Source organism: Podarcis erhardii (assembly GCF_964252035.2).
Source record: "Podarcis erhardii genome assembly, chromosome: 8".
NCBI classification, from domain to species: Eukaryota; Metazoa; Chordata; class Lepidosauria; order Squamata; family Lacertidae; genus Podarcis; species Podarcis erhardii.
Window position 1 is genome coordinate 36,062,234 of NC_138499.1, and position 22,756 is coordinate 36,084,989.

The following is a 22,756-nucleotide window of genomic DNA, read 5'->3' on the forward strand; positions in this document are numbered from 1 at the left end:
GTAACCCGATCAGCACAGCTACTTGGAGATGCAAATCAACAGATTATGAATGAGCATGTTGAGATGTTGGCAGGGAACTCTTTAAATCACAGCCTGCATTCATCAGAGAAGACCCAGCTACAAAATAAAAGGCTTCAAATTTTGATAACAAATCTTAGGGCCAGGGCTGGATTTAGGTTTGATGAGGCCCTAAGCTACTGAAGGTAATGGGGCCCTTTATATGTCCAGCTGTCCTTGTTAACAACAAATTGTCGCTGTTTTTTGTGTTGAATATATGCTATATGGTAATTTATGGACCTAAAGCCATTTGTACATGTTGCCATGCAACCAATCCATGCAGAATGTAGGCACCCTATATATAGAAATGAGCAAACCAGTGATATTTTAGGGAGCAGGCTAGCAGGCGGGGCCCATTACTTACATCATGGGAGCCTACACAATACAAAACACTGTTGCTGTATGCAGGTTTTCTTTTATTTGTTTATTATCTTATATGTCACAGCCACCCAGGTGGGTCCCAGCTCACGAGAGACCTTACTCCGTTGTAGTTTACTTACAGGAAAAGTTTATTGAAGATAATTGCTTCTTTCACAGTTCAGCATTGTGGCTGTACGTCTGTCACGTTAGACCGCCGAAGTCCCCCTCTGACTCCTCCCCTCCTCCACACCAACTTAATAGCCTGGCTCTAGACCACCTCTTCCTCTCCTTTCTTTTCCGCAGGGTCTTTCTGCCCCCCTGGGTTCTCTCTTTCCGGGATTCGCCTGAGGCTGAATCCTCTGCCGCCTCCTGCCCCCTCCTTCTGGCTTTGGGGCCGGGCTCCTCCTCTGAGCTTTCCCCACTTCCGCGCGCCTCTAGGTTTGAACTTGGCGCGCGTACGTTGCTTTTGACCTTTCCTTCGTCCTCTATACTGCCCCCTGTTCCACTCTCTACCCTTTCCGGCTGAACACCTTGCTCCAACCCCCTCTCTCTGTTTTCTCCTGTTCCTCCTCCCTCCGAGAGGCTGACAACTCCACCCCCTTTACTCCGTTCCGGCTGAGACCCCTCTGACAGCGTCTGTGCTTCACTGGGCTTTCTCCCCTCCTTCCCTGACTTTTCACAGCTTCTCTCTTCTCCTGCTTTTCGCCTGATCATGCTAGCTCCCTTTTGGGAATCCTCTGACTCACTGCTTAGGCTCATAGATTCCCTTCGAATTCCGTCATCTTCTTCCTCGTCTCTCTCTCCCTCCTCCCACTCGCTTTCCGTCTCCTCTGCCATCTCCTCACTTCTCCCAGAAACCCTGACATCCATCCCCCCCTCGAAGCCCCCCCTTCCCCCCTCCCGGTCGCTGGGTGCAGGTTGAGGGAAATGTGGTTCTTCCTGGGTCGGTTCAGGATACCGGGTGTCCACGTCAATCTTCTCCTCTGGCAGCTCCGTATACGTGTGTTCGAACTCGGGTTCCCCCCCTGAAGGCATCACAGTCTCTTCCTCCCTCACTGCTTCTCCTGGCGCTGCCTGCCAAGGACCTATCATCCACCTCTGACTCCATACCTCCCTTGGCTGATCCACCCACCAATAAGGGTTTGTCTCTCCCCCCCCCAGGCGGGGATCCCTGGTCGGGCTTGTTTTGGGCGTAGAGCCCTCGGGCGAGGAGAAACCCCCGAACGTGCTGCCCGACAAAGTGGGCGTGAAAAGCCAATCATCAAAATACTCCTCGGGCATGGGTTTGTGCGGAAAAATTGCATGAAACTCCTCCTTCAACAGGGGTTCGTCCAAAGCGTAACCCGGCACCCAGCTATTTGCAGAGACTGGAGTGCCTTCCCTGGCGAGAAAATATTCAACTCCCTCCTCCCCCCATCGTGAATCCAGTATCTCTGTGACCTCATTAAGAGGTTCTGGTCTTGGCGACTCCCCTCTCTCAGGCGCCCTTCTACGTGGCTCTGGAGGTGCTCCTGACTCTTGAAACCTGTGTGGGGCTTTGTAGGGAGTGAGCACCGACCTATGAAAGACCGGGTGCACCCTGGAGCCCTCCGGAAGGGCTAGGCGAAAAGCCACCGGATTGATCTTAGCCTCAACTTGATATGGTCCTAGCTGCCTGTGTTCTAACTTCTTTTTGGCCAACGACCTGGCCGGCATCGCGTGGGCTGCTAACCATACCCAGTCCCCAACCTGAATGTCTTCCCCCGCCCTTCTGTGTTTGTCGGCTTGCACCTTATACGCCTGCTTTGCCAGCTCCAAATGTCTCCGCAGCTCCTCGTGCACCTCTTGCAACTCTGCTGCAAACTGGTCGGCATTTTGAGGTCCCCCCCCTTCAGGTGCTGTAAAGCTCGGGAAGGTTCTGGGATGACGTCCATAGTTCGCGAAGAAAGGCGTCACCCCGGTGGATGCGTGCTTCGTGTTGTTGTAGGCGAACTCAGCCATCGGCAGGTAGTCCACCCACGCCGCGGGTCGCTGGTTGGCGTAACACCGTAGGTACTGCTGCATGATCGCGTTGACCCTCTCCGCTTGACCGTTGGTCTGTGGATGCCTCGCCGACGTCAGGTTGATCTTGACGTGCAAGATACCCAGAAGCTTCCGCCAGAAAGTGGAAACAAATTGGCGCCCCCTGTCGGACAAGACGGACTGCGGTAGTCCATGCATTCTGAAGACGTGATCGATGAAGAGCTTTGCGGTCTGTTCTGCCGTCGCCACCTTGGCACAAGGAATGAAGTGCGCCATCTTGGTGAACAAGTCCACAACCACTAACACCGCCGTCTTACCTCTGGAGCTGGGCAGGTCTGTAACAAAGTCCAACGCTACCCTCTCCCACGGTTGCTGCGGTGTCTCCAGCGGTTCTAACAATCCCGCCTGCTTCTGATGCACTGGTTTGGACCTCTGGCAGATATCGCACCTGGCTACGTAGTCCGCCACCTCTCCTCTCATCTGGGGCCACCAAAAGTTCCTTGCCACCAACTCCATCGTCTTCTCTTTGCCGAAATGGCCCGCACTCGGGGCATCGTGCAATTGTTGCAAAACCGTGGCGCGAAGCTCGTCGGTGGGTACGTAAAGGGCGCCCTTGCGAGTCAAAAGTCCATCCTGCAACTGAAACTCATTGTTGTCAGGCGACCCTCTGCGGAGCTCCTCCATCTTGGATTGTGCAAACTGATCCTCTTGCAGCGCGCGTCGCACCGCGTCCAGGTCGACTGCGATGGTAGCGCACGTCCACGCCTGCGGTGCGAAAATGTACTTCGCTGCGATTGGAGCTACTTCCTCCAGGTATTGAGGCTTTCGGGACAGCGCGTCTGCTATAACATTGGAGTCTCCAGGGATGTATTCTATTTTGAAATCGAAATCCGCAAAGAATTCCGCCCAGCGCATGTGTCGTTGGGTTTGCAATTTAGCCGTCCGCCAATACTCCAAGTTCTTGTGATCCGTGCGGACCTGCACCGTGTGCTTGGCTCCTATCAAGAAGTGTCGCCACGCTTTGAAAGCTGCATGAATGGCCAACAACTCCCTGTCCCATATGGTGTAGTTGCGCTCCGTCTTGCTGAGCTTCCGGGAGTAGAATGCACCCGGTCTCCAGTTGCCTTGCGAATCCTCTTGCAAGAGGACGGCCCCAACTGCTCTGTCTGATGCATCTGTCTCTACCCGCATGGGCCTGCCAGGATTCACGTGCAGCAGCTGCTCCTCGGAGGCGAAAAGGCTTTTAAGCTTCCGAAAGGATCGCTCTGCTTGTTCGGTCCAGACGAACTTCTTCTTCTTGGAACTGAGGGTGTCAGTGATTGCCGCCGTCGCGTTTGCAAAACCTTTAATAAACTTGCGATAAAAATTGGCAAAGCCGATGAACCTCTGGACCTCCTTCCGATTTCGAGGGCTTTTCCAGTCCAACAGCGCTTGGACTTTAGTCTTGTCCATGGCCAGTCCCTCGTCGGACAGCTTGTAGCCAAGGAAATCTACCTCTCTCACATCAAACTGGCACTTCTCCAACTTGGCGTACAGCCTGTGTTCCTTCAGCCTCTGCAGAACTTCCTTCACGTCCTTATCGTGATCCTCTGGCGATTCCGAGAAAATCAGGATATCGTCGAGAAAACAGACACACTTCTTGTAGAGGAGACCTGCCAGGACGTGATGCATGAATGCTTGGAAAACATGGCTGCCATTTTGTAGACCGAAGGGCATAACTCTGTATTCGTACGTGCCCAAAGGAGTGAACATGGCCGTCTTCCACTCGTCGCCCTTCCTGATGCGGATGAGGTTGTAAGCTCCACGTAAATCCAGCTTGGTAAAAATCTTCCCCCTCCTGACTGTAGCCAAAAGGTCGTCAATTTTGGGCATGGGGAAGGCCTTGGGCTTAGTTAGTCTGTTTATGAACCGGTAGTCCACAATGAGCCTCTTCTGGGGCGTGTCTTTCTTTTTCACAAAGAAAACAGGACTGCCTCCCGCTGCTTTAGATTCCTGGATGAATCCGCGCTTGAGGTTGTGTTCTATGAACTCCCGAAGCTCTTGCAGCTCGTCTTCCGACATGGAGTACAGCTTGGCAGTTGGCAACTGCGCGCCTGGCACTAAGTCAATCGCGCAGTCGTAAGGTCTGTGAGGCGGCAATTTGTCAGCTTCCTTTTCGCAGAAAACCTCCAAGAACTCCGCGTACTTGTGAGGAACCGCTTGCACCATACTCAGATGCAGCTGCTGTTCGGCTTCTCCTCCTTGATCGGTTTGGATGAAATTCTGGGCGCAATACGATGAACAAAAGGTGATCTGCCTCTGGTACCAAGCAACCGCGGGACTGTGCCTGTCCAGCCAACTCATGCCCAACACGATGGGCGTGTCCGATAAGTGGGTGACATTGAAACTAATAAGCTCTCGATGGTCTCCAATTTGCATCATCATGGGAGGGGTTTGCTGCACCACTTGCCCCCCCAGCAACTTCCTGCCGTCTACCGTGATCACGTTCAGAGGCGTCGTTGCAGGCAGGAGCGCTATGTTATGCTGCTTGACGAACTGTAATCCCACGAAATCGGCGTTGCTTCCCGAATCGATGGTTGTTGGAACCTCGAGAAGTCGCCCATCAGGCAGCTGGAGTGTTGCTGTGAGTAAAACTGCTGGTTTGGGAGGTAAAGGGTCCATGCGGTGCAAGGATGCTGGGGACTTCTCTACAGATCCGCCTGGCTGAGCCCCAGTAGCTCTGCTTCCAGCCAGGCACTGCAGTTTCCCTGAAGCTGCTCCTCTGATTGCACCTCTGCTGTCACAGTTGCTAGTGCTGCAGTGCGCTTCTGGAGCCTCTGGGGGCACTCTTTCGCCATATGGTGTGCACTGTCGCAGATGTAACACTTCCTGGTCCCTCTAGGAGGCTTCGCTTTGGCTGCAGCAGGGATGGGGCTCTGGGATGGCTTTTGAGCCCTAGCACCACCAATCTCCATTGGCTCTTCGCCTTCCTTCCCCATTGGTGAGGGGTGCGCACGGCTGAAATCCCTGTGCACAAAAGGGAGAGCTTTTGCTTGCGCGCGCGCTTGGGGCCCCCCCTCCTCGTGCCACGGACGTCCCTCATGTCGAATTCCTATAGCCAAAGCCCGTTGCACCACGTCTTCCAGGGTCTGGGGTCTGTCCCCCCTTGCGATCTCATCCTTGACGGAGGGGCTCAATCCCTCCCAAAAAAGATCCCTGACCGGTAGACTGTCCTTCGGCCAATCTAAGACGGTGAGCAATGCAAAAAATTTAGAATGATATTGGCGTACAGTGGCTCTCCCCTGCCTCAGCCCGTGCATCTGCCGGCGCGCAATGTCCTTATCCACAGAGGATTGAAAACAAGCATCCATTGCCTTGATAAACGCATCTGCATTGCGACGGGCTGGTCCATCTTCGCGCCACAGATTGCGTAGCCAAGCCCTGGCCTCCCCATGCAGGTGCGAAACAATAAATCCCACTCTCTCCTCCTCATCTCTAAAATCATGACGGAGTAAATGCAGTGCATACACGACATCTGCCCTGAAGTTGGGATAGTCTTGCAAGTTGCCATTAAAATGCGAAACTAGGGCACCCCCCCTCCTTCCAAGCGCAATGCCCTCCGCTCTGGAGCCCGGGGTCCCCGCCTTGTCCGCATTTTCCCACCTTGCTTGCAAATCCTGGCAGGCTTTCTCCAAGTCAGCATTCTTCTTCTGCGAAGCAATGACTGCCGTTGTGAGAGTGGTAATCTGATCCCGGAGTGCAGCCAGCTGTTCCTCAGCACTCATGGCTGCCCCGTTCGTGAGCTTCGCAAAAAAAATTTTTGCTTTCAGAGGGAGGGGGACTTTCTGTCACAGCCACCCAGGTGGGTCCCAGCTCACGAGAGACCTTACTCCGTTGTAGTTTACTTACAGGAAAAGTTTATTGAAGATAATTGCTTCTTTCACAGTTCAGCATTGTGGCTGTACGTCTGTCACGTTAGACCGCCGAAGTCCCCCTCTGACTCCTCCCCTCCTCCACACCAACTTAATAGCCTGGCTCTAGACCACCTCTTCCTCTCCTTTCTTTTCCGCAGGGTCTTTCTGCCCCCCTGGGTTCTCTCTTTCCGGGATTCGCCTGAGGCTGAATCCTCTGCCGCCTCCTGCCCCCTCCTTCTGGCTTTGGGGCCGGGCTCCTCCTCTGAGCTTTCCCCACTTCCGCGCGCCTCTATGTTTGAACTTGGCGCGCGTACGTTGCTTTTGACCTTTCCTTCGTCCTCTATACTGCCCCCTGTTCCACTCTCTACCCTTTCCGGCTGAACACCTTGCTCCAACCCCCTCTCTCTGTTTTCTCCTGTTCCTCCTCCCTCCGAGAGGCTGACAACTCCACCCCCTTTACTCCGTTCCGGCTGAGACCCCTCTGACAGCGTCTGTGCTTCACTGGGCTTTCTCCCCTCCTTCCCTGACTTTTCACAGCTTCTCTCTTCTCCTGCTTTTCGCCTGATCATGCTAGCTCCCTTTTGGGAATCCTCTGACTCACTGCTTAGGCTCATAGATTCCCTTCGAATTCCGTCATCTTCTTCCTCGTCTCTCTCTCCCTCCTCCCACTCGCTTTCCGTCTCCTCTGCCATCTCCTCACTTCTCCCAGAAACCCTGACATTATATTTTGGAAATGTACATCCAGGGGTTTTTTCATTTAAATTTTTTTGGGGACCCAAGAGAGTGGGGCCCTAAGCTATAGCTTGTTTAGCTTATATGTAAATCCGGTACTCCTTAGGGCTGAACAAAAATGATCTAGCTTTTCTCATTCCCATTGGTAACTAGTAAAATTGGGGAGGGGTGATATTTCTGCTATTTTTCAGGAAGAGAGGAAAAAAATGTAGGAGAAACCAGGAGTTTCACATGGGGTAGTGTTAATATAGGCTATCCTAATGGCCACACACACTACTGAATTCTTTGGGAATGATGCTGTGTCATCATTGAGCATTGTTCCAAGGGAAATTGTGGAGAAGTAGGCAACCAGAAAGAACTTTTCCTGTCACTGATGCTTCTGCAGAACTAGGAGCGGTATTTAAGGGGGGGGGGTGTGAGTGAGAATAATTTTACTCCCCCTTTTTCAACCCTTTACCATTTTGAGGCAAAGGTTCTCATCCATGTATGTGTGATATAAATTCTGGATTAAAAGGAAAAGAGGATTCCTTAAATCAGGGATGGGAAACCTTGTAGTTATCAGGATGTTGCTGAACTCCAAGGTGTCATCATCCTTGACCATTGGCTATGTTGGCTGGAGCTTGAGGTTATCCAAGTCCTCCAACATTTGGAGGCCCAAAGGTTTTAGATTAACTCAAAGGAACAGCTACTCCCACATGCGTCATCTTCAGAAGCCCCTTTCTTCATTGTGAGCTGAGGCAGCTGATGATGGGAGAGAGGGCTTTCCCACCGACCTGTGGAACTCTTTCTCCAGAAGCACTTGCTTGGCACATAATCTTACGTCTGTTTGCCATCAAGCCAAAACCTCATTGTTCTTTCAGGCTTTATGATGTTTTCATCAGCTCTCAGTTTGATTAATGCTGTAGCCTATTTTCTGTGTTAAGCTACTATATTGCTGTTGCTTTATTTTATGATTGTGAGTTAATTGCAAGTTCTAATTGAACTGAATTTTAACGGGATATTAAATATGAAGGGCTGCACATTTTAAGAGAGCGCTGTCTAAAGAAACAAATGGAACGCCCTGATCCTGCCCAGTCTCTGAAGTTCAATGGTCCTGTGCCATGCTAACACATAGTTGAGAGCTCTTCAGGAAACTTTGTTTTAAATAAATAAACAGGACCAAAAATAATTTGGGAATGCTATAATTTAAAGAAGAATATCTGTAATGTGTCCTGCTAATATCAAAAGATTGCTCAGTTAGTTTCCTTAAATAGAGCACTGGGGAAATTGACACATTGAGAGCAAACCTGTAGAAGGGATTCTGAGAATCCAGCTAACACACAGGCTAGAGAGTTTCTGTTTCTTTATAGACAGATGGTTTGTCCTATTTTAAACTGATAGATACTTCATACATTTCTTTTGGATGTCACTGATTTAACTGCCAGACAGTATCTACTTGTAAAATTTTTGTTATTCCTAGATTATATCAAATGTATTTTTGGCACATATGGGATATCATACTGTATGTGAAGTTAATTTTTTCCTTACACTTAGCTCATACTTGAAAAAGTGTTTATATAATATATTTTTTAAACTGTCTAAAATGAACAGTTCATTTTCCCCCCTTCTTCTTTTGACATGATGTTGACAGAAGTCGCTTTGATGTAGTTTAGAGTCATGAATTTTCTATCTGTTCTGTTTTTCCTGGGGCTCCATCTATTCAGACATCCTGATCTGTCATTTTGCAACACTTTGTGAAATGCTTGACAGAGAGTAGTTTTGACAAGTGCTGGACATCAGCAGCAATTCAGAATAAGCAGTGTATATTTCTCCAGGTAAAGTGACAAAACGTCTAAAAGCGTAAGAAGAGCTGCACAGTCTTCCATCACATTTAATGTTACAAAGCAAAACCTTTTCTGTTTTCTATATTTGTTCAAGCAATTTGTAGCAGTTAGTTTTTGAGAGAATGTCAGAACCTGAGTTCAGAAAGGTCAAAATTAAATATAAAAATTAAGTCTGAATGCACTAAAAACTAGCAGAAACCTTTTTGAAATAGAATGAAGATCTAAAATATGTGAGGCAACCCAAAAACTTTTATTGGCAGGCAAAATTTCTTATTTTATGCACTTCATCAGGAGCTGCTGAAAGTTCAGATTGGTTTTATATATCATTCAACAATTATCAGAGTATTATTTTGTTTTAATGTTGACTATCGGTAGATACCCACTTACTAATTATAGTGATTTGTAATTATGTAGTGTCTGTTGCTTTACATGGTTTTCAATATTGAAAATGTAAAACATTTTTGTATAATTAATTTGCATCTGTATTCACTCAAGAAACAGCTGTTGAAAGTTGAGGGGGATGTAAAATGGCACAGCCTCGAGATGTCCGTGTTCATTCAGCTAACTCCTTTTTGATGTGATACCTACTGGCAGAGTTGTGTGGTGAATTCAACTTCTTTGACAGCCATCAGCCCCACTGACCAGTAGTTTCAGGTTTTGTAGTTAGGAAAGAGAAAAAGGGGGGAAATATTTCCATAATTTAGGTTTAGGTTTTTTTTTTCTTTCATCTGCCAGATCGAAAGGCCCTGCCAACAGCTATCTAAATCAACACCATGCCAACATATTCTGTAGTCCGAAGGTCACTCAAACATCTGGCCCCGCAATCTTGTTCTTTAAGGTTTGTCACTGGGCAGCATCTGTTTATAGATGCTTTCTCAATCTCTCTTTGATCACTTTGACAGCAAAAAGAAGCTTCTATCATTCTTGATGTGTTAAGGAAAAATATTTGGAGCATGGACCATTTAAAACCGACCATGATTTCTGAGAAGCAGTGTTATCTCTGTTGTAAATTATAAATATTTCAGTGCTACCTATTGCTGCAAATTAATTTAGATATTACCAGTATTGTAGCATGGGTGTGAGGGTGTTTAGGAAAGCAATTGCTTTTTTAGAAAAGAGTGCAGATGGCCCTTTTGCTATGGCTTTCTGATGTATAGTCAGAATGCAAGAGATATCAAAATAAAAGAAACCTTGCTCAGCTAAGGACGGTCAAATCTGTTGTTGTTGTTTTTAAAGAGAATTTGCAAACTAGACTGTTCATGCTGGCATAGGTCACATTATCCCCTTCTTAAATATGGGAACCTGCTTCTGAAAGGACAGTTGATACTGAAAATGTGCCAGTGGGGTGCTTAATCACTTGCCCCTGAGTGGAGTTAGTGGGCCAGGGATGTTAGCCAACCATCTCACAGAGGGACAGTATAGGTCTGCAAGCAATCTGGAAAGTGCAGTAGGACTCAAGATAACAAGCTCTCTTCCTTTGGAGTGATGCTGGCCTTGTTGAATATGGTCAAAAGAAGAAAGCTTGAGCTAACCAGGAGGCGAGATTTTTGTGAAAGAATTAGGGGCTCAGTTGAGTTCTAGGACCCAAAATGAATTCCTAGGCCCAGAATGTACTCAGCTGCCCACCCCACCCCCTTCTTAACTTCTAACAGTATGTCTTTGGCACCTGGCTCTAGTTGGTGTATCGAACGAGATCCAACAACCCTGACCACAGGATCACAGGGTCATTCATATCCTTACCTGATACAAGGCACCTCCCTTGGTTGATTATTGGTTTAGTAGAGTTTGGGATATAGCCCTCTCTGAGCAACTCACATATCAAATAAAAGCAGGGATGATCTAAATCAGATCATTATTAAGTTTGTGAAGAAGATATATTTTAGAATGACATAACTGTACGCCACTTTGATCGTGAATGGAGACTATACATCAATAGCATTATTTTAGTTCTCTAGTTTGCATTGTTTCTGGCAAGCCAGTTGTGGCTCTATCCATAAGCTGACTAACTAGTAATTCCAGCTGGAATTAAATTATCCCGATTTTCTTTTTGTTCCTTTCTTTTTAAAATATTTTATTAATTATCCAAAAACAACAAAAAATACAAAATCCATATTCAAACATAGAAAAAAATAGAGTTGACTTCCCCCTATTCCCCTCCCTGGTTCCATTGTTTATCATCATACCGCATGTCCATTTTAAATTACAAAATCATTAAAATTACTTATTGTCCAGTCATAATGTCTTTACAAGTATGTTTAGGGAAGCTTTTAATGTGTGACATTTTAATGTATTTTTAATATTTGTTGGAAGCCACCCAAAGCGTCTGGGGAAACCCACCCAGATGGGTGGTGTACAAATAAATTATTATTATTATTATTATTATTATTATTATTATTATTATTAAACATGCTAATGTATTAACCCGTGTACATTGCTTCTGTATATATGCTATAAAATCCTTCCAATCTTCTTTAAATTATCCCCATTTTCATGCAATTGAAGGAAGCATGCAGCCTGTGGAACAGATGTTCTTCATCCTTGCAGTTGATTGGAAAAATTGAGATGATGGTGCAAGAACTGATTATTTAGCACCTGCCTCAGGCTCAAGGCTAGCTTAGCATGCCATCATGTATCTATAAAATTATTACATAAAGTCATAATTTGCATTTTCTGGCTCCTCACACATTTTGTCCAAAGTGGTTCATGTCGTAGGTTTCTTTTCACCTTTCATCTCCACTCTTTGACTGTTAATTGAGCATGCATCCACCATCAATGAAGATAGTACCTCTTGTTGGTAATTTAGGGAGGATTCCTATGCTCCCAGAAAGAGGTTGTTGAATCCTGCAGACTCCCCCGTTCTACAGATCAAGTAGGAAATCTGTGGGCAGAGGAGGAGGCCTGACTCTAGAGGCCTCCTCACTGCAGCAGCATAAAGTTCAGTCGCCATCAGTGCTCTGAAAAATGGTGTTGGGTGGATCAGGGGAGGCCTCAAATCCTGAGGATCTATTGCCTTCCCATTTGCCAAGAAAGGAGACAAATTGCACCAGCCCTGGAAATCGGTCTTTGGCCTCCCATTGAAACCTATGGGAAGGGAATGAGCTGTGTAGACACTCATAGCAGAGACCTTGTCATCCATTTGGAAAAGCCTGTTAGAACAGAAATGTCTTCAATTGTTTCTGGGAAATGCAGATAATGGTGCCTGTCAAATCTCAGCAAGAATGCTCTTCCAAAGAACAGTGGCAGCTATGCTAAAACCCCTGCTCCAAGTTGCTGTGGAACAGGCTTCTGAGATCTTTGGCGCTTAAGAAGGTCTCTTGCAGACCACTGTGACCTATTGGATATATAAAGTATAAGGCGGTCTTTCAAGTAACCTGGTTTTCCTGAGCAGCATAGGGCCTTGTATAGTAGAACCAATACAGTGGTACCTCTAGTTATGTACTTAATTCATTCTGGAGGTCCATACTTAACCTGAAACTGTTCTTAATCTGAAGCACCACTTTAGCTAATGGGGCCTCCTGCTGCCGCTGCACCGCCGGAGCACGATTTCTGTTTTCATCCTGAAGCAAAGTTCTTAACCCGAGGTACTATTTCTGGGTTAGCGGAGTCTGTAACCTGAAGTGTATGTAACCTGAAGCATATGTAACCCGAGATACCACTGTATCTGTATATCCATATTTTCTGAACACACTTAACATGTTTGTCTTTTCCTATGGGATTAATTACAAATCATACAAGAGTGCAGACTAAAAATAAAGTGGCTGTGGGTGGAAATCAAAAAATGAGTACAGAACTTTTTAAAGTGGCACCAGAGGGCAATTGGGAAAGTAAAGGTTCAGTAAGTGAATAGTGAGAAAACTGAAAAAAGTTAAATGTTCCTAGATTAGAAAAACAGGCGCTAGATGAATGAAGGTGCTGCTGTGTTTCACAGACTATAATAAAGGGGTGGTTTCAGATCTGAGGGGGACCCTCAAAATGTGCCCTTGGACAAGCCCCTTTCTAAGTTAGCAGACCCCTACCCCTCAAACTTATTTGAACAATGGGAAGTGAGCATTTTAATTTCCAGTTGTGATATGGAACAACACTCCATCCAGAGGCATAGCTGGAAATTTAAAAAGCCGCCTGTCATTGCCGCCCTCTGGAAAATTGTATGAATTAAATAATCATATGTTCTATCAACCACAACCCAGGCAGGTATTAACATGCATAGATGCAACATTGCTGATTGGAAATTCACTTTTATTGGGATTATTTTCTGACTGAAGTATTTTACGATAATAAATTGCTGACTTTTTTAAACTAATGAACTGATAAATCAACTAAATTTAAATAACTTTTCATATTACCAAAAGCTAATGCTCATTGTTAGTGCAATAGGAAATGATAAATGATTAAAAATGGCCTAACACACCAAAACAAAAATGGGCTAGAATAAAATAAAATAAACAAGTGTGTGCTTAATTCTCAGGTTAAACCAGTTGAATTTGCAGTCCTATTTCTTCTTTCTTTCTTTCTTTCTTTCTTTCTTTCTTTCTTTTTACTAATACCTTAACTGTAAGATGCTGAGGTAAGGGTTGGAATATGAATCTAAATAATAAATAATTACAGATGCAAATATTCATATTTATTTAGGATATCATTTCCCACCCTTTCTTCCATCATGGAACTAAAGGTGGTTAATGCATGGGGTCTCCCATGCAGGTACAGAGCATGCCATACTTAACTGCAGCAAATTGACTGCCTGTTTATCCTCAGACCATGTCTTGAAACACGGCAAGAAAATGAAATCCCCTGTTCCTAATATAGCACAAACTATCACACATGCCATTTTCTGCTATATTAGTTGGAGGTGCAGTGCTTGCGCTACTCAGTAGGATTTTGGGTGCGCAACTTGTTGCATTGTTTGTAGCTTTTATTACCATCTGTGTGATGCTGCTGGCCCTTGATGCATATATATAGATAATTATCAGTTGCTAATTATTAAGTTAATCACACTTATCCCCACTGAAATCAATTAGCCATGATTTCACACTGAAGTGTGACTAATTTAGGTTAACTCCAACTCAATGAATGCAACTTACACTTTTTCCCCCATTGCTCTTTGTTATTATTATTGGATTGCCCATTTCTCTTAGCCTCATGTTTGTCTTGAGATTCCCCCTTCCCCCTTCCCCCTCTTCCCCAACTCGTTTCTTCTAATACAACTAGACAAGACACATGCTAAAATTAACCAATAGATGGGAGATTATCACTTCTGAAGTACAAGTGATCAAGTAAGCTGCTTTCCAGGGTCTTGTCAAAATATCAGGTGTTAACCAGTGTGTCTTCCTCCCCCCTTTTAAGAAACACATTTATTCATTAAAACATTTATATACCATCCTTCATCCTACTTGAATTTCAGGGAGATGCACAACAAAAATATATCTCATAATATCAAATGATTAAAAATATTGTTTTCTACTGATCCAAAGGACAAGACCTGAACCAATGGTTTCAAATTACAAGAACGGAGATTCTGAATAAAGATTAGGAAGAACTTTCTGCTCTCAGCATGGGCGTAGCCATGATTTTTGTTGAGGAGGGGCAGGACTTTGATGGTGGGGCAGGACTTTTGTGTGTGGGGAGAACCAATGTGATTAGTCAGTTAGTCAAGTATTTCTGTTGTTCTACAGTGGTAAATTGGTTCTCAAACTTAATCGTTCCAGAAGTCTGTTCCAAAACCAAGGCGAGCTTTCCCATAGAAAGTAATGCAAAACGGATTCATCCATTCCAGACTTTCAAAAACAACCCTTAAAACAGAAATTTAACATGAATTTTACTATCTAACGAGACCATTGATCCATAAAATGAAAGGCAATAAGCAGTGTACTGTACTATGAAATAAATAAGACAGTATTGTAGGTGATAAAAATTAAAATTAATTTCTTTTCTTACCTGCACTGATGACAGTCATTCTTTGGATGGGGGGGGGGCTTTTATCCATTTCTGCAGTCACACAATCAATCAATCAATCAATCAATCAATCAATCAATCAGTAGCTGAACTGGGTTTCACACAGCCACAAAAACAAATTACAGTGGTACCTCTGGTTGCAGACACAATCCGTTCCGGGGTGCTGTTTGCACCCCAAAAAGTCCACAACCAGAGCGGGGCTTCTGCGCATGTGTGGAGCACAATAGAGCGCTTCTGAGCATGTGCAAACCACACAGAACACTTCTGCGTGTGTGGCGAAACCAGGAACTAAACACTTCCGGGTTTGCCACATTCTTAACCTGAAAAACGCAACATGAAGCGGTCGCAAAAAGAGGTATGACTGTAACGGAAAAAGCCTCAAAAACAAAAATGCAAAATAAATAACAAAAACAAAAGCGCCAAACTGAAAAAGCCTCAAAAACAAAAATGCAAAATAAATAACAAAAACAAAAGCGCCAAACTGAATCCATTCCGGAAGTCCATTTGACTTCTGAAATGTTCAAAAACCAAGGCACAGCTTCTGATTGGTGCAGGTGCCCCAGAAACAATAGCTGACAACCGCATCGGATGTTTGGCTTCTGAAAAGCGTTTGAAAACTGGAACGCTTACTTCTGGGTTTTCAGCATTTGAAAAGAAAGGCGTTTGAGTACCAAGGCGTTGGAGAACCAAGGTGCTACTGTACTTGATCCGGGGGGGGGGGGAGCTGCCCCCGCCCGCCCCCTAGGCTATACCCATGGTTGAGAGCTGTTTGGCAGTGGAACAGACTCCTTTGGGCCCTCCTTCACCGGAGGTTTTTAAACAGAGGCTGAATGGCCATCTGTCAGGGATTCTTCAGCTGTGATTTCTGCGTTGCAGGGGGTTGGATTCTTGGAGTCCCTTCCATCTCTACAGTTCTATGATACACACTAGCAGATAGGAAAGGAAACATAACATAAATAATACCATGTCCTTTTTGACTACTGCATAACAGATACATTTCAGAAAATACAAAGCATTGTCCACAGCTTAAAAATCCATTCTCTTCAGTGTCCATGCTTCCAAAATATCATATTAAAAAACAAAAGGCTCTGCACCATGTTTCTATAGCATACCTTTCTGGGGCATAAAGCCTCTGGGTTCATTGTACACATTACAGTCCCAAGTGTTCAATAATGTTAGAAGCCCTCGGGACTCTTTCTGCATGTCATGTTGAAGCTGTTTAAATATTATGATCGTGAGTGAAGATATGCAAACTGTTCTGACATGTTCGCATTAGCTTTTGCTATACATCTGTACCAGTGCATTGCTCCCACCCCAAACATACCCCTTTTAAAAGAGAGGAAAAAATACTCTAGATTGCTAGATTTATGTTTGCATCATTTTTTGATGAGGAGAGGAAATGCCTTGCTTGCCTCCTGAACTGGAATTCTACACAAGAGTGCTCTTTCCCACCAGCTCTTTTCAACCTGTGTGATGCCAGTGCCACTTTGTAAAATGAAAAAGATATTCTCCAGGGAAATGCCTTCTGACTGACTCTTTTTCAGGCCCTTTGCATTCTTGTTTTTCCTCCTGAAAACTATTCAGAGATATCACTGGTCCCCATCAGGGTGGCATCTCCATGGCGGGCTGTTTCAATTATTTTTCATACTGCAAAAGTTATGTTAAGAGCAGATGTCAATCATCACTCGCCACGAATGGATTTGCTAGATTTAGGACAGGCAAGAGAATGAAGGTTAAGAACAGGCCACAACTGAGATTATTACGGTATAAGTAATGAACTTGTGTGTGTGTGTGTGTGTGTGTGTGTGAGAGAGAGAGAGAGAGAGAGAGAATGTGTGTATATGTATTGTAGACAATTTGCAGACAGATCTGGGTTAATGTTTATCCCAAACAAGAGATTACTATATGTCTGTTTCTGGCTGTAAACAGACATTATTAAACAGAAGGTTTATGTTCATGAATGGCAACTACAGGTGTTGTGCATTTATGATGTATTATATTCCATGAGAAGAATTCACCTGTTCAATTCCTGCTCTGAGAATTACCGTATTTTTCACTTTGTAAGATGCACCAGACCACAAGACGCACCTAGTTATTGGAGGAGGAAAACAAGAAAGAAAATATTTGAATCTCAGAAGCCAGAACAGCAAGAGGGATCGCTGCGCAGTGAAAGCAGCAATCCCTCTTGCTGTTCTGGCTTCTGGGATAGCTGCGCAGCCTGCATTCGCTCCATAAGACACACTCACATTTCCCCTTACTTTTTAGGAGGGAAAAAGTGAGTCTTATAGAGCAAAAAATACGGTATATTGGAAGTGAATTACAAACACCTTTTCCTCTGTGATGAAACGTAAGTAAGAAAGATAGCAGAGTCTTTCCTGTTTGGAGATATCAGAGATTGAACCTGAGACCTTCTGCATGCAAATAGATTCTTTCCTGTCAAGTTATGGCCCATCTACACAGATCAAATAAATAGTTTCCATAAAGCTCTAAAATCTTTAATGAAACTATTTGCCCGGACAGCCCTGAGCTATAAATACTTCAGCATCTTAGACATGCATCAAAGCAACTGGAAAATTGGCTAGTCACCTGCATTGGAGGGAGTTGCACTCTCTCTAAATTTGCAGGTTGGACTAAATGACCCTCAGGGTCCCTTCCAACTCTACAATTCTATGAATCTAGGTACTTATGTGCTAGATGCATAGTTGTCGTCAGCGAGGCCCAAGTGAGCTGTGTGGTTAGGAGTGTCTTTTACCAGCTGATATGGCAGATACGGACATATCTGGATCAGGATACCTTAAAGACTTCCTGAGCTTTTCTATCCCAGCTTGATCACTGAGATCATCTGGAAGAGGGCTGTTAGTTGTCTCCTGTGTTACAGAGACCCAGCTGGCCTTAAGCAGATGTCCAGCATTTAGTGTCACCAGTCCCAAGCCATGGAACACTTTTCCAGCAAATAATCACCAGGCATCTTCACTTTTGACTTTCTTGAAGACTTCTCTATGCCAACAGGCCTAGGCAGCTGTTTACAGCCTTTTGACTCATGAGCCAGCCATTTTAATGATTTTTATATTTTATTTTATGCATACTGTTGCACACTGCCCTGCTGTTTTAGGAGAGGTCAGTATATAAATACTTCTGTAAATAAATAAATGTAGCATATCAATTCTGAGAAGGAAATACATGCATGTTTATATTGTACTAAATATTGTAAGCCCTGTCTCTATCTCTGTTACAGCCTTCCCCTCCAGTCTGGTGACCTTTCGATTTTGCTAGACTACAATTGCCATCATCCCTGGCTATTGGCCATGCTGGCTGGGGCTGATGGGCAATGGAGTTTGAAGCATCTGGAGGATTACTGTATTGAGTAGTGACTTCTATACTTGCATCCTGATAAAAAACCTACTCTGTAATAGATCAATAAAATATAGTTCTGCAGAGGAATTTCCCAGATTGCTTTATGGTGCAAGTATGTACCTAACCTGCTGATCCACTCTGGCCAGCGACTGAAATAGATCAATTCATCCTGCTTATTAACCTTTATAAGGTGCTGGGTGGGGGGGTTATTGTTCTGGAATTTTTTGTTCTTGTTTTTATTATGTATTTTGTGTTTTTATCTTGTATTTTTATGCTGTGAACTGCTCTGAGATATTTGGCTGAAGAGTGGTATACAATTTTTTATAAATTTAATACCTGGGAGTAATTCCCACACAATACAGTAAGACTTACATCTGAGTAGAAGCAAGCATTGCATTGGAAGGCTGAAACTCTAAACACATTTACTAGGGAAAAGTCCCCATTAAATACTGAGAGTAAATATGCATAGGCTAGCATTGCCTGTTTTAGAAATGTTCTATTCAATGCTCCCTGGGAATAAATTATTGCACCTGGTACATGTTGTGGCTGTTTCTTCAGAGTATTTTCCCATTATAGAACCAACACCTTCACAACGTTAACAAAAACATAGGCCAGCAGATGTTGTCAGCCAAGCTCTTAAATTCTAAATTAAATACATGGATTTTGTGTTATACTTTAAAAGAAGTATAAGAATAATAGGAGGCCATAAGAAACTCAATCCAGATGTGTTTTATAAGTTTTGTACAGTGAAACATCTAATTCTAGCGCGCACACTTGAAGGCTAATATATTAATATATTATTGATATAGTAGCATGCCATCTCGGCTCAGTTGGCAGGGAGCCATAAGTCATCAAAATGACCTCTATCCTCCTAAGCAAAGACAGAAATGAAGATGCATTTCTGTTATCAGTCTATTATGGGTCATAAGCGGTACCAGTATTGTACTTTCCTCTTGAAATATGCAAAGCCTTGTCATAGTCTTGCTCCACCTAATAGTGAATCTTGGTCGGTGAGTGCTGCCAGGATTGTAGCAAAAAATGGAGCTTCAGTGGTACCTCAGGTTACATACACTTCAGGTTACATACGCTTCAGGTTACAGACTCCGCTAACCCAGAAATAGTGCTTCAGGTTAAGAACTTTGCTTCAGAATGAGAACAGAAATCATGTGGTGGTGGTGCGGCAGCAGCAGGAGGCCCCATTAGCTAAAGTGGTGCTTCAGGTTAAGAGCAGTTTCAGGTTAAGTACGGACCTCCGGAACGAATTAAGTACTTAACCTGAGGTACTGTACTAGAAATAAGAGAGGGATAGCAGCATGCACAAGAGAACCCCAAAGATTTTAGAGGAGTAAACTATTGAAGAAAAGAAGGCCCATGAGGACCTAGTCTGGACAATGGCCACAGAGTGCTGTGTGTCTGTGTGTAGTGGGATACAGTAACAGGGAAGGGAAGTGGGGGAGAATGGAGTGTCCTGGGAGAGGGTATGACTTACTGGATGTGAGCACTGAAAGTGAGTCCAACACACTACCATATTTTGCTGCAGGCCCTCCTTGTTTTACAGTATTAAGCTTCTCGCTGCTGAGCTAAACTTGTCTGAAGCAAACGATGACCCCCACGTCTTTGCAATGGCAAGATGTCTCCCCGATGTGATCTTCCAGACTTGGAGCATTAAGTTAATTTCCTCCTGGATTTCTGAGCTGTGTCTTTTCTACCCGGTGGAAAGCCCGTGAAGAATACAGCTTTTGACCGGATGACAGAGCAGGGAGGTTGAAATGAGGTGCATTAAATTAGAATATGACAAACCGCCAATCTAAATGGATTTGTCACAATGTTACTTGAGCAATGTATTGTCCGAAAGCGAATGTTGGCCACTGACGCACCCCCAAAAGGAATAACAGGTATACCATCTGAATAGGTTAGTAGCTGTGAGACACTAATTGTAGGTCGGATGTGGGCTGCCATAACGCAGCAGAGATGATTCCATCTATTCTCTGCTTTTTCTCTCGATTTTGTCATTTCACGGAGAATTAACCATTAGCAAGTTTTCTGTGTCCAGGGCAATATTTGTGCCAAATCAACAGACAGTAACTGCTAGAGATTTTCTAGTATACTAGCTCTATAAACTCAGAGTGTCAAAAACAACAAAACAGCTTGTTTTTCCCCTGCATCTGCTAGTCAACAGTCAGCTTTAATGCACAGCCACCCAAATGAAAAATATTCTGAGGTACTCCCTAAAGGTTTGGTGAGCCAAACTTGGCAGTTAGTTTACCAGTTCTTGTGTTCTCCCTCCACAACCCTTTGAAACCTTATTCTTAATATTTAGTCTTCATCTGTAATGTATAAGACCTAGGTCTGTGTAACAGAATTTCCTCACTTTTATCTCAATAGCTGTGTCTCTCCCACTTCTGTTCTCCCGTTCCATCTTTCCCATCTCTCAAGACTATATATTGTAACCTTATTGGGGCAGAGCTGTTCTCCGTTTCATTGTGAAAATCCAGTACACTGACAGTTATATATTAATAAAATATTTAGGGCAGCAATGTTTAAATCAATAGCTTGATTTGAGCTATTGATTCATTTAGCCATTTTGCTCAACCAGAAAGCTGCCCCAAATTAATTGGGTAACAGATTTTTGTTTAAATTATATTTTTACTACAAGTACTGACTGAAACTATAATTGTGAAATGCCATCTTAAAAGAGGATTGTGTAAACAAGAAATCCACAAAGTACATTTTCCTTAGAACTATTGTGTTTCTCATATGCAAATTTATGCAGAATTAATCTATTAAATAATTTTTGGTTTAGTTAATTGATCACCAAAGTTTTTAAAATAGAAATAATATTGGGTTTCATCTTTCACTTATATGGTTCAATCACCAGGGTTTTTTAAACTAAATAATAGCAATAGTAAGTAAAAAGTCTCTTTTTTCTTTTTTAAAAATCTGTCATTTTATGAGAGGCTATGATAGGGTTAATCCAGCCACATAAATTTTCATGCCATGTATGGTAGTAGTAATGCTTGTGATCCCTTGATTTTTGATTAGATTCAAGCTAGTAAATATCTTGCGATTAATCAAATTGAGTTGCTCTGTATGTAGTGTAAGTCACTTTTCCAGATGGGACTATGGTATCAGAGGCTTTTTAATGCATTATATATATGTTTTAATCCTTTCTATAAAAGACTTGGCATTTTTGTAAAAAATCAGTTTCAGGAAGTTAAGCAGGGCTACTCAGGAGACAAATGTTGCTTGCACTGTGAACTCGTTAATGACTCGGGATTGTTAGCTATTGTGTTATTTAGCTATTATGTTTCTATTTTAATTGTATTCAAGTTGGATATTTGTTTTAATCCCATTGAAATTTATATGTTCAGATATTTTAAAAATCTAACATGTATGGTTTGTATGTCTATGCAGATAAAAAATTATCAAGAATTAAAAAATTATTTGCATATTTTACTTTAACTTGGAAAGTTGCTTAGATTTTTAAAAGGAGCTGTGGGATAATTGCAGTTATATTTCCCACAAACCCCCTTGAATTGGTACCCTAGAGAATCAAGCTCTCTCTTCTTCCAATGTTTACTTTACACTGAAGTTAATCGACCCAATCCATGGATTTATGACACTCTTAGAAGCTTTGATGGCTATGCAACTCCCACAATCACATGGGAATTCCTCTGTGGGGCTGCCCCATACAGGCTTCTTCCTTGCATGTATAGGACTTCTCCTGTGCACACCTGGAAACACAAAGAGCTTTGGACTAGATCCTCCACACCCAACTCAGAAAATTATGAAATGCTCATCTCCTTAGGCAAATGAATTAACGATGCTTTCTATGTATCTATTTATTTTACAGGAGGCCAGGAGAGGCGCCCTTAATAAATGGCTGGATTCCTTTCCTGGGAGAAGCCCTGAATTTTAGAAACGACCCTACCAAGTTTTTGTTATCTTTGCAACAGAAATACGGAGATGTTTTTACCGTCCACCTTGCTGGTGAGAAACACATTTAGTTCTTTAAGAGTGTGTGAAGATATGCTTAAGTACGTGAGAAACTTGGGGGTAATCACCTTGCTGAGATGCCAGTCTCCTCAATGAGGAGAATCTTTCCTCAATGCTCTTTCAAGAGGCAGGTGAAGATGTACTTCTTCCACTAGGCCAGGGGTGTCCAAATTTTTTCAAAGAGGGCCAGATTTGAACATGCGTGAGGGCCGACTAAAGTTGTTGACCTTTTCTTAGGATTGAAGTTGCTGGGATTTTTCTCCAAAGTTGCTGAGCTTTTTTTAGGATTTTAACCCAAGAAATAAACTGAACTGCCACAGGGGCCAGATTAAACCAAATGGTGGGCCAGATTAGGCCGGCCTTTGGACATACCTGCACTAGACCTTTGAAGATGAGGAGGTATATGATTTGCTGAGGTCAGTTTGAATAGAGCCCATGGCTGCTTTATGCTATTTGCCATTAGTTACCTTTACACTGAGTCTATTTTGTCTTGTACTCTTTAATGAACATCAGTGCAGAACATATTAGGATATGCAAAACTAACTGTATAGTTGGGTATTTGCACGTATATACCACATATGCATAAAATGT

General features: G+C 43.6%; 1 protein-coding gene across 1 annotated transcript in view; it reads left to right on the plus strand.

The window, feature by feature from the left end:
* Positions 1-22,756, plus strand: part of CYP7B1 (cytochrome P450 family 7 subfamily B member 1) — a 113,816-nt gene that overhangs the window by 66,286 nt on the left and 24,774 nt on the right. Inside the window, exon 2 of the mRNA XM_081874408.1 lies at positions 22,023-22,159. Coding sequence (XP_081730534.1) covers positions 22,023-22,159 — 137 coding nt within the window. The remainder of the gene's footprint in view (positions 1-22,022; positions 22,160-22,756) is intronic.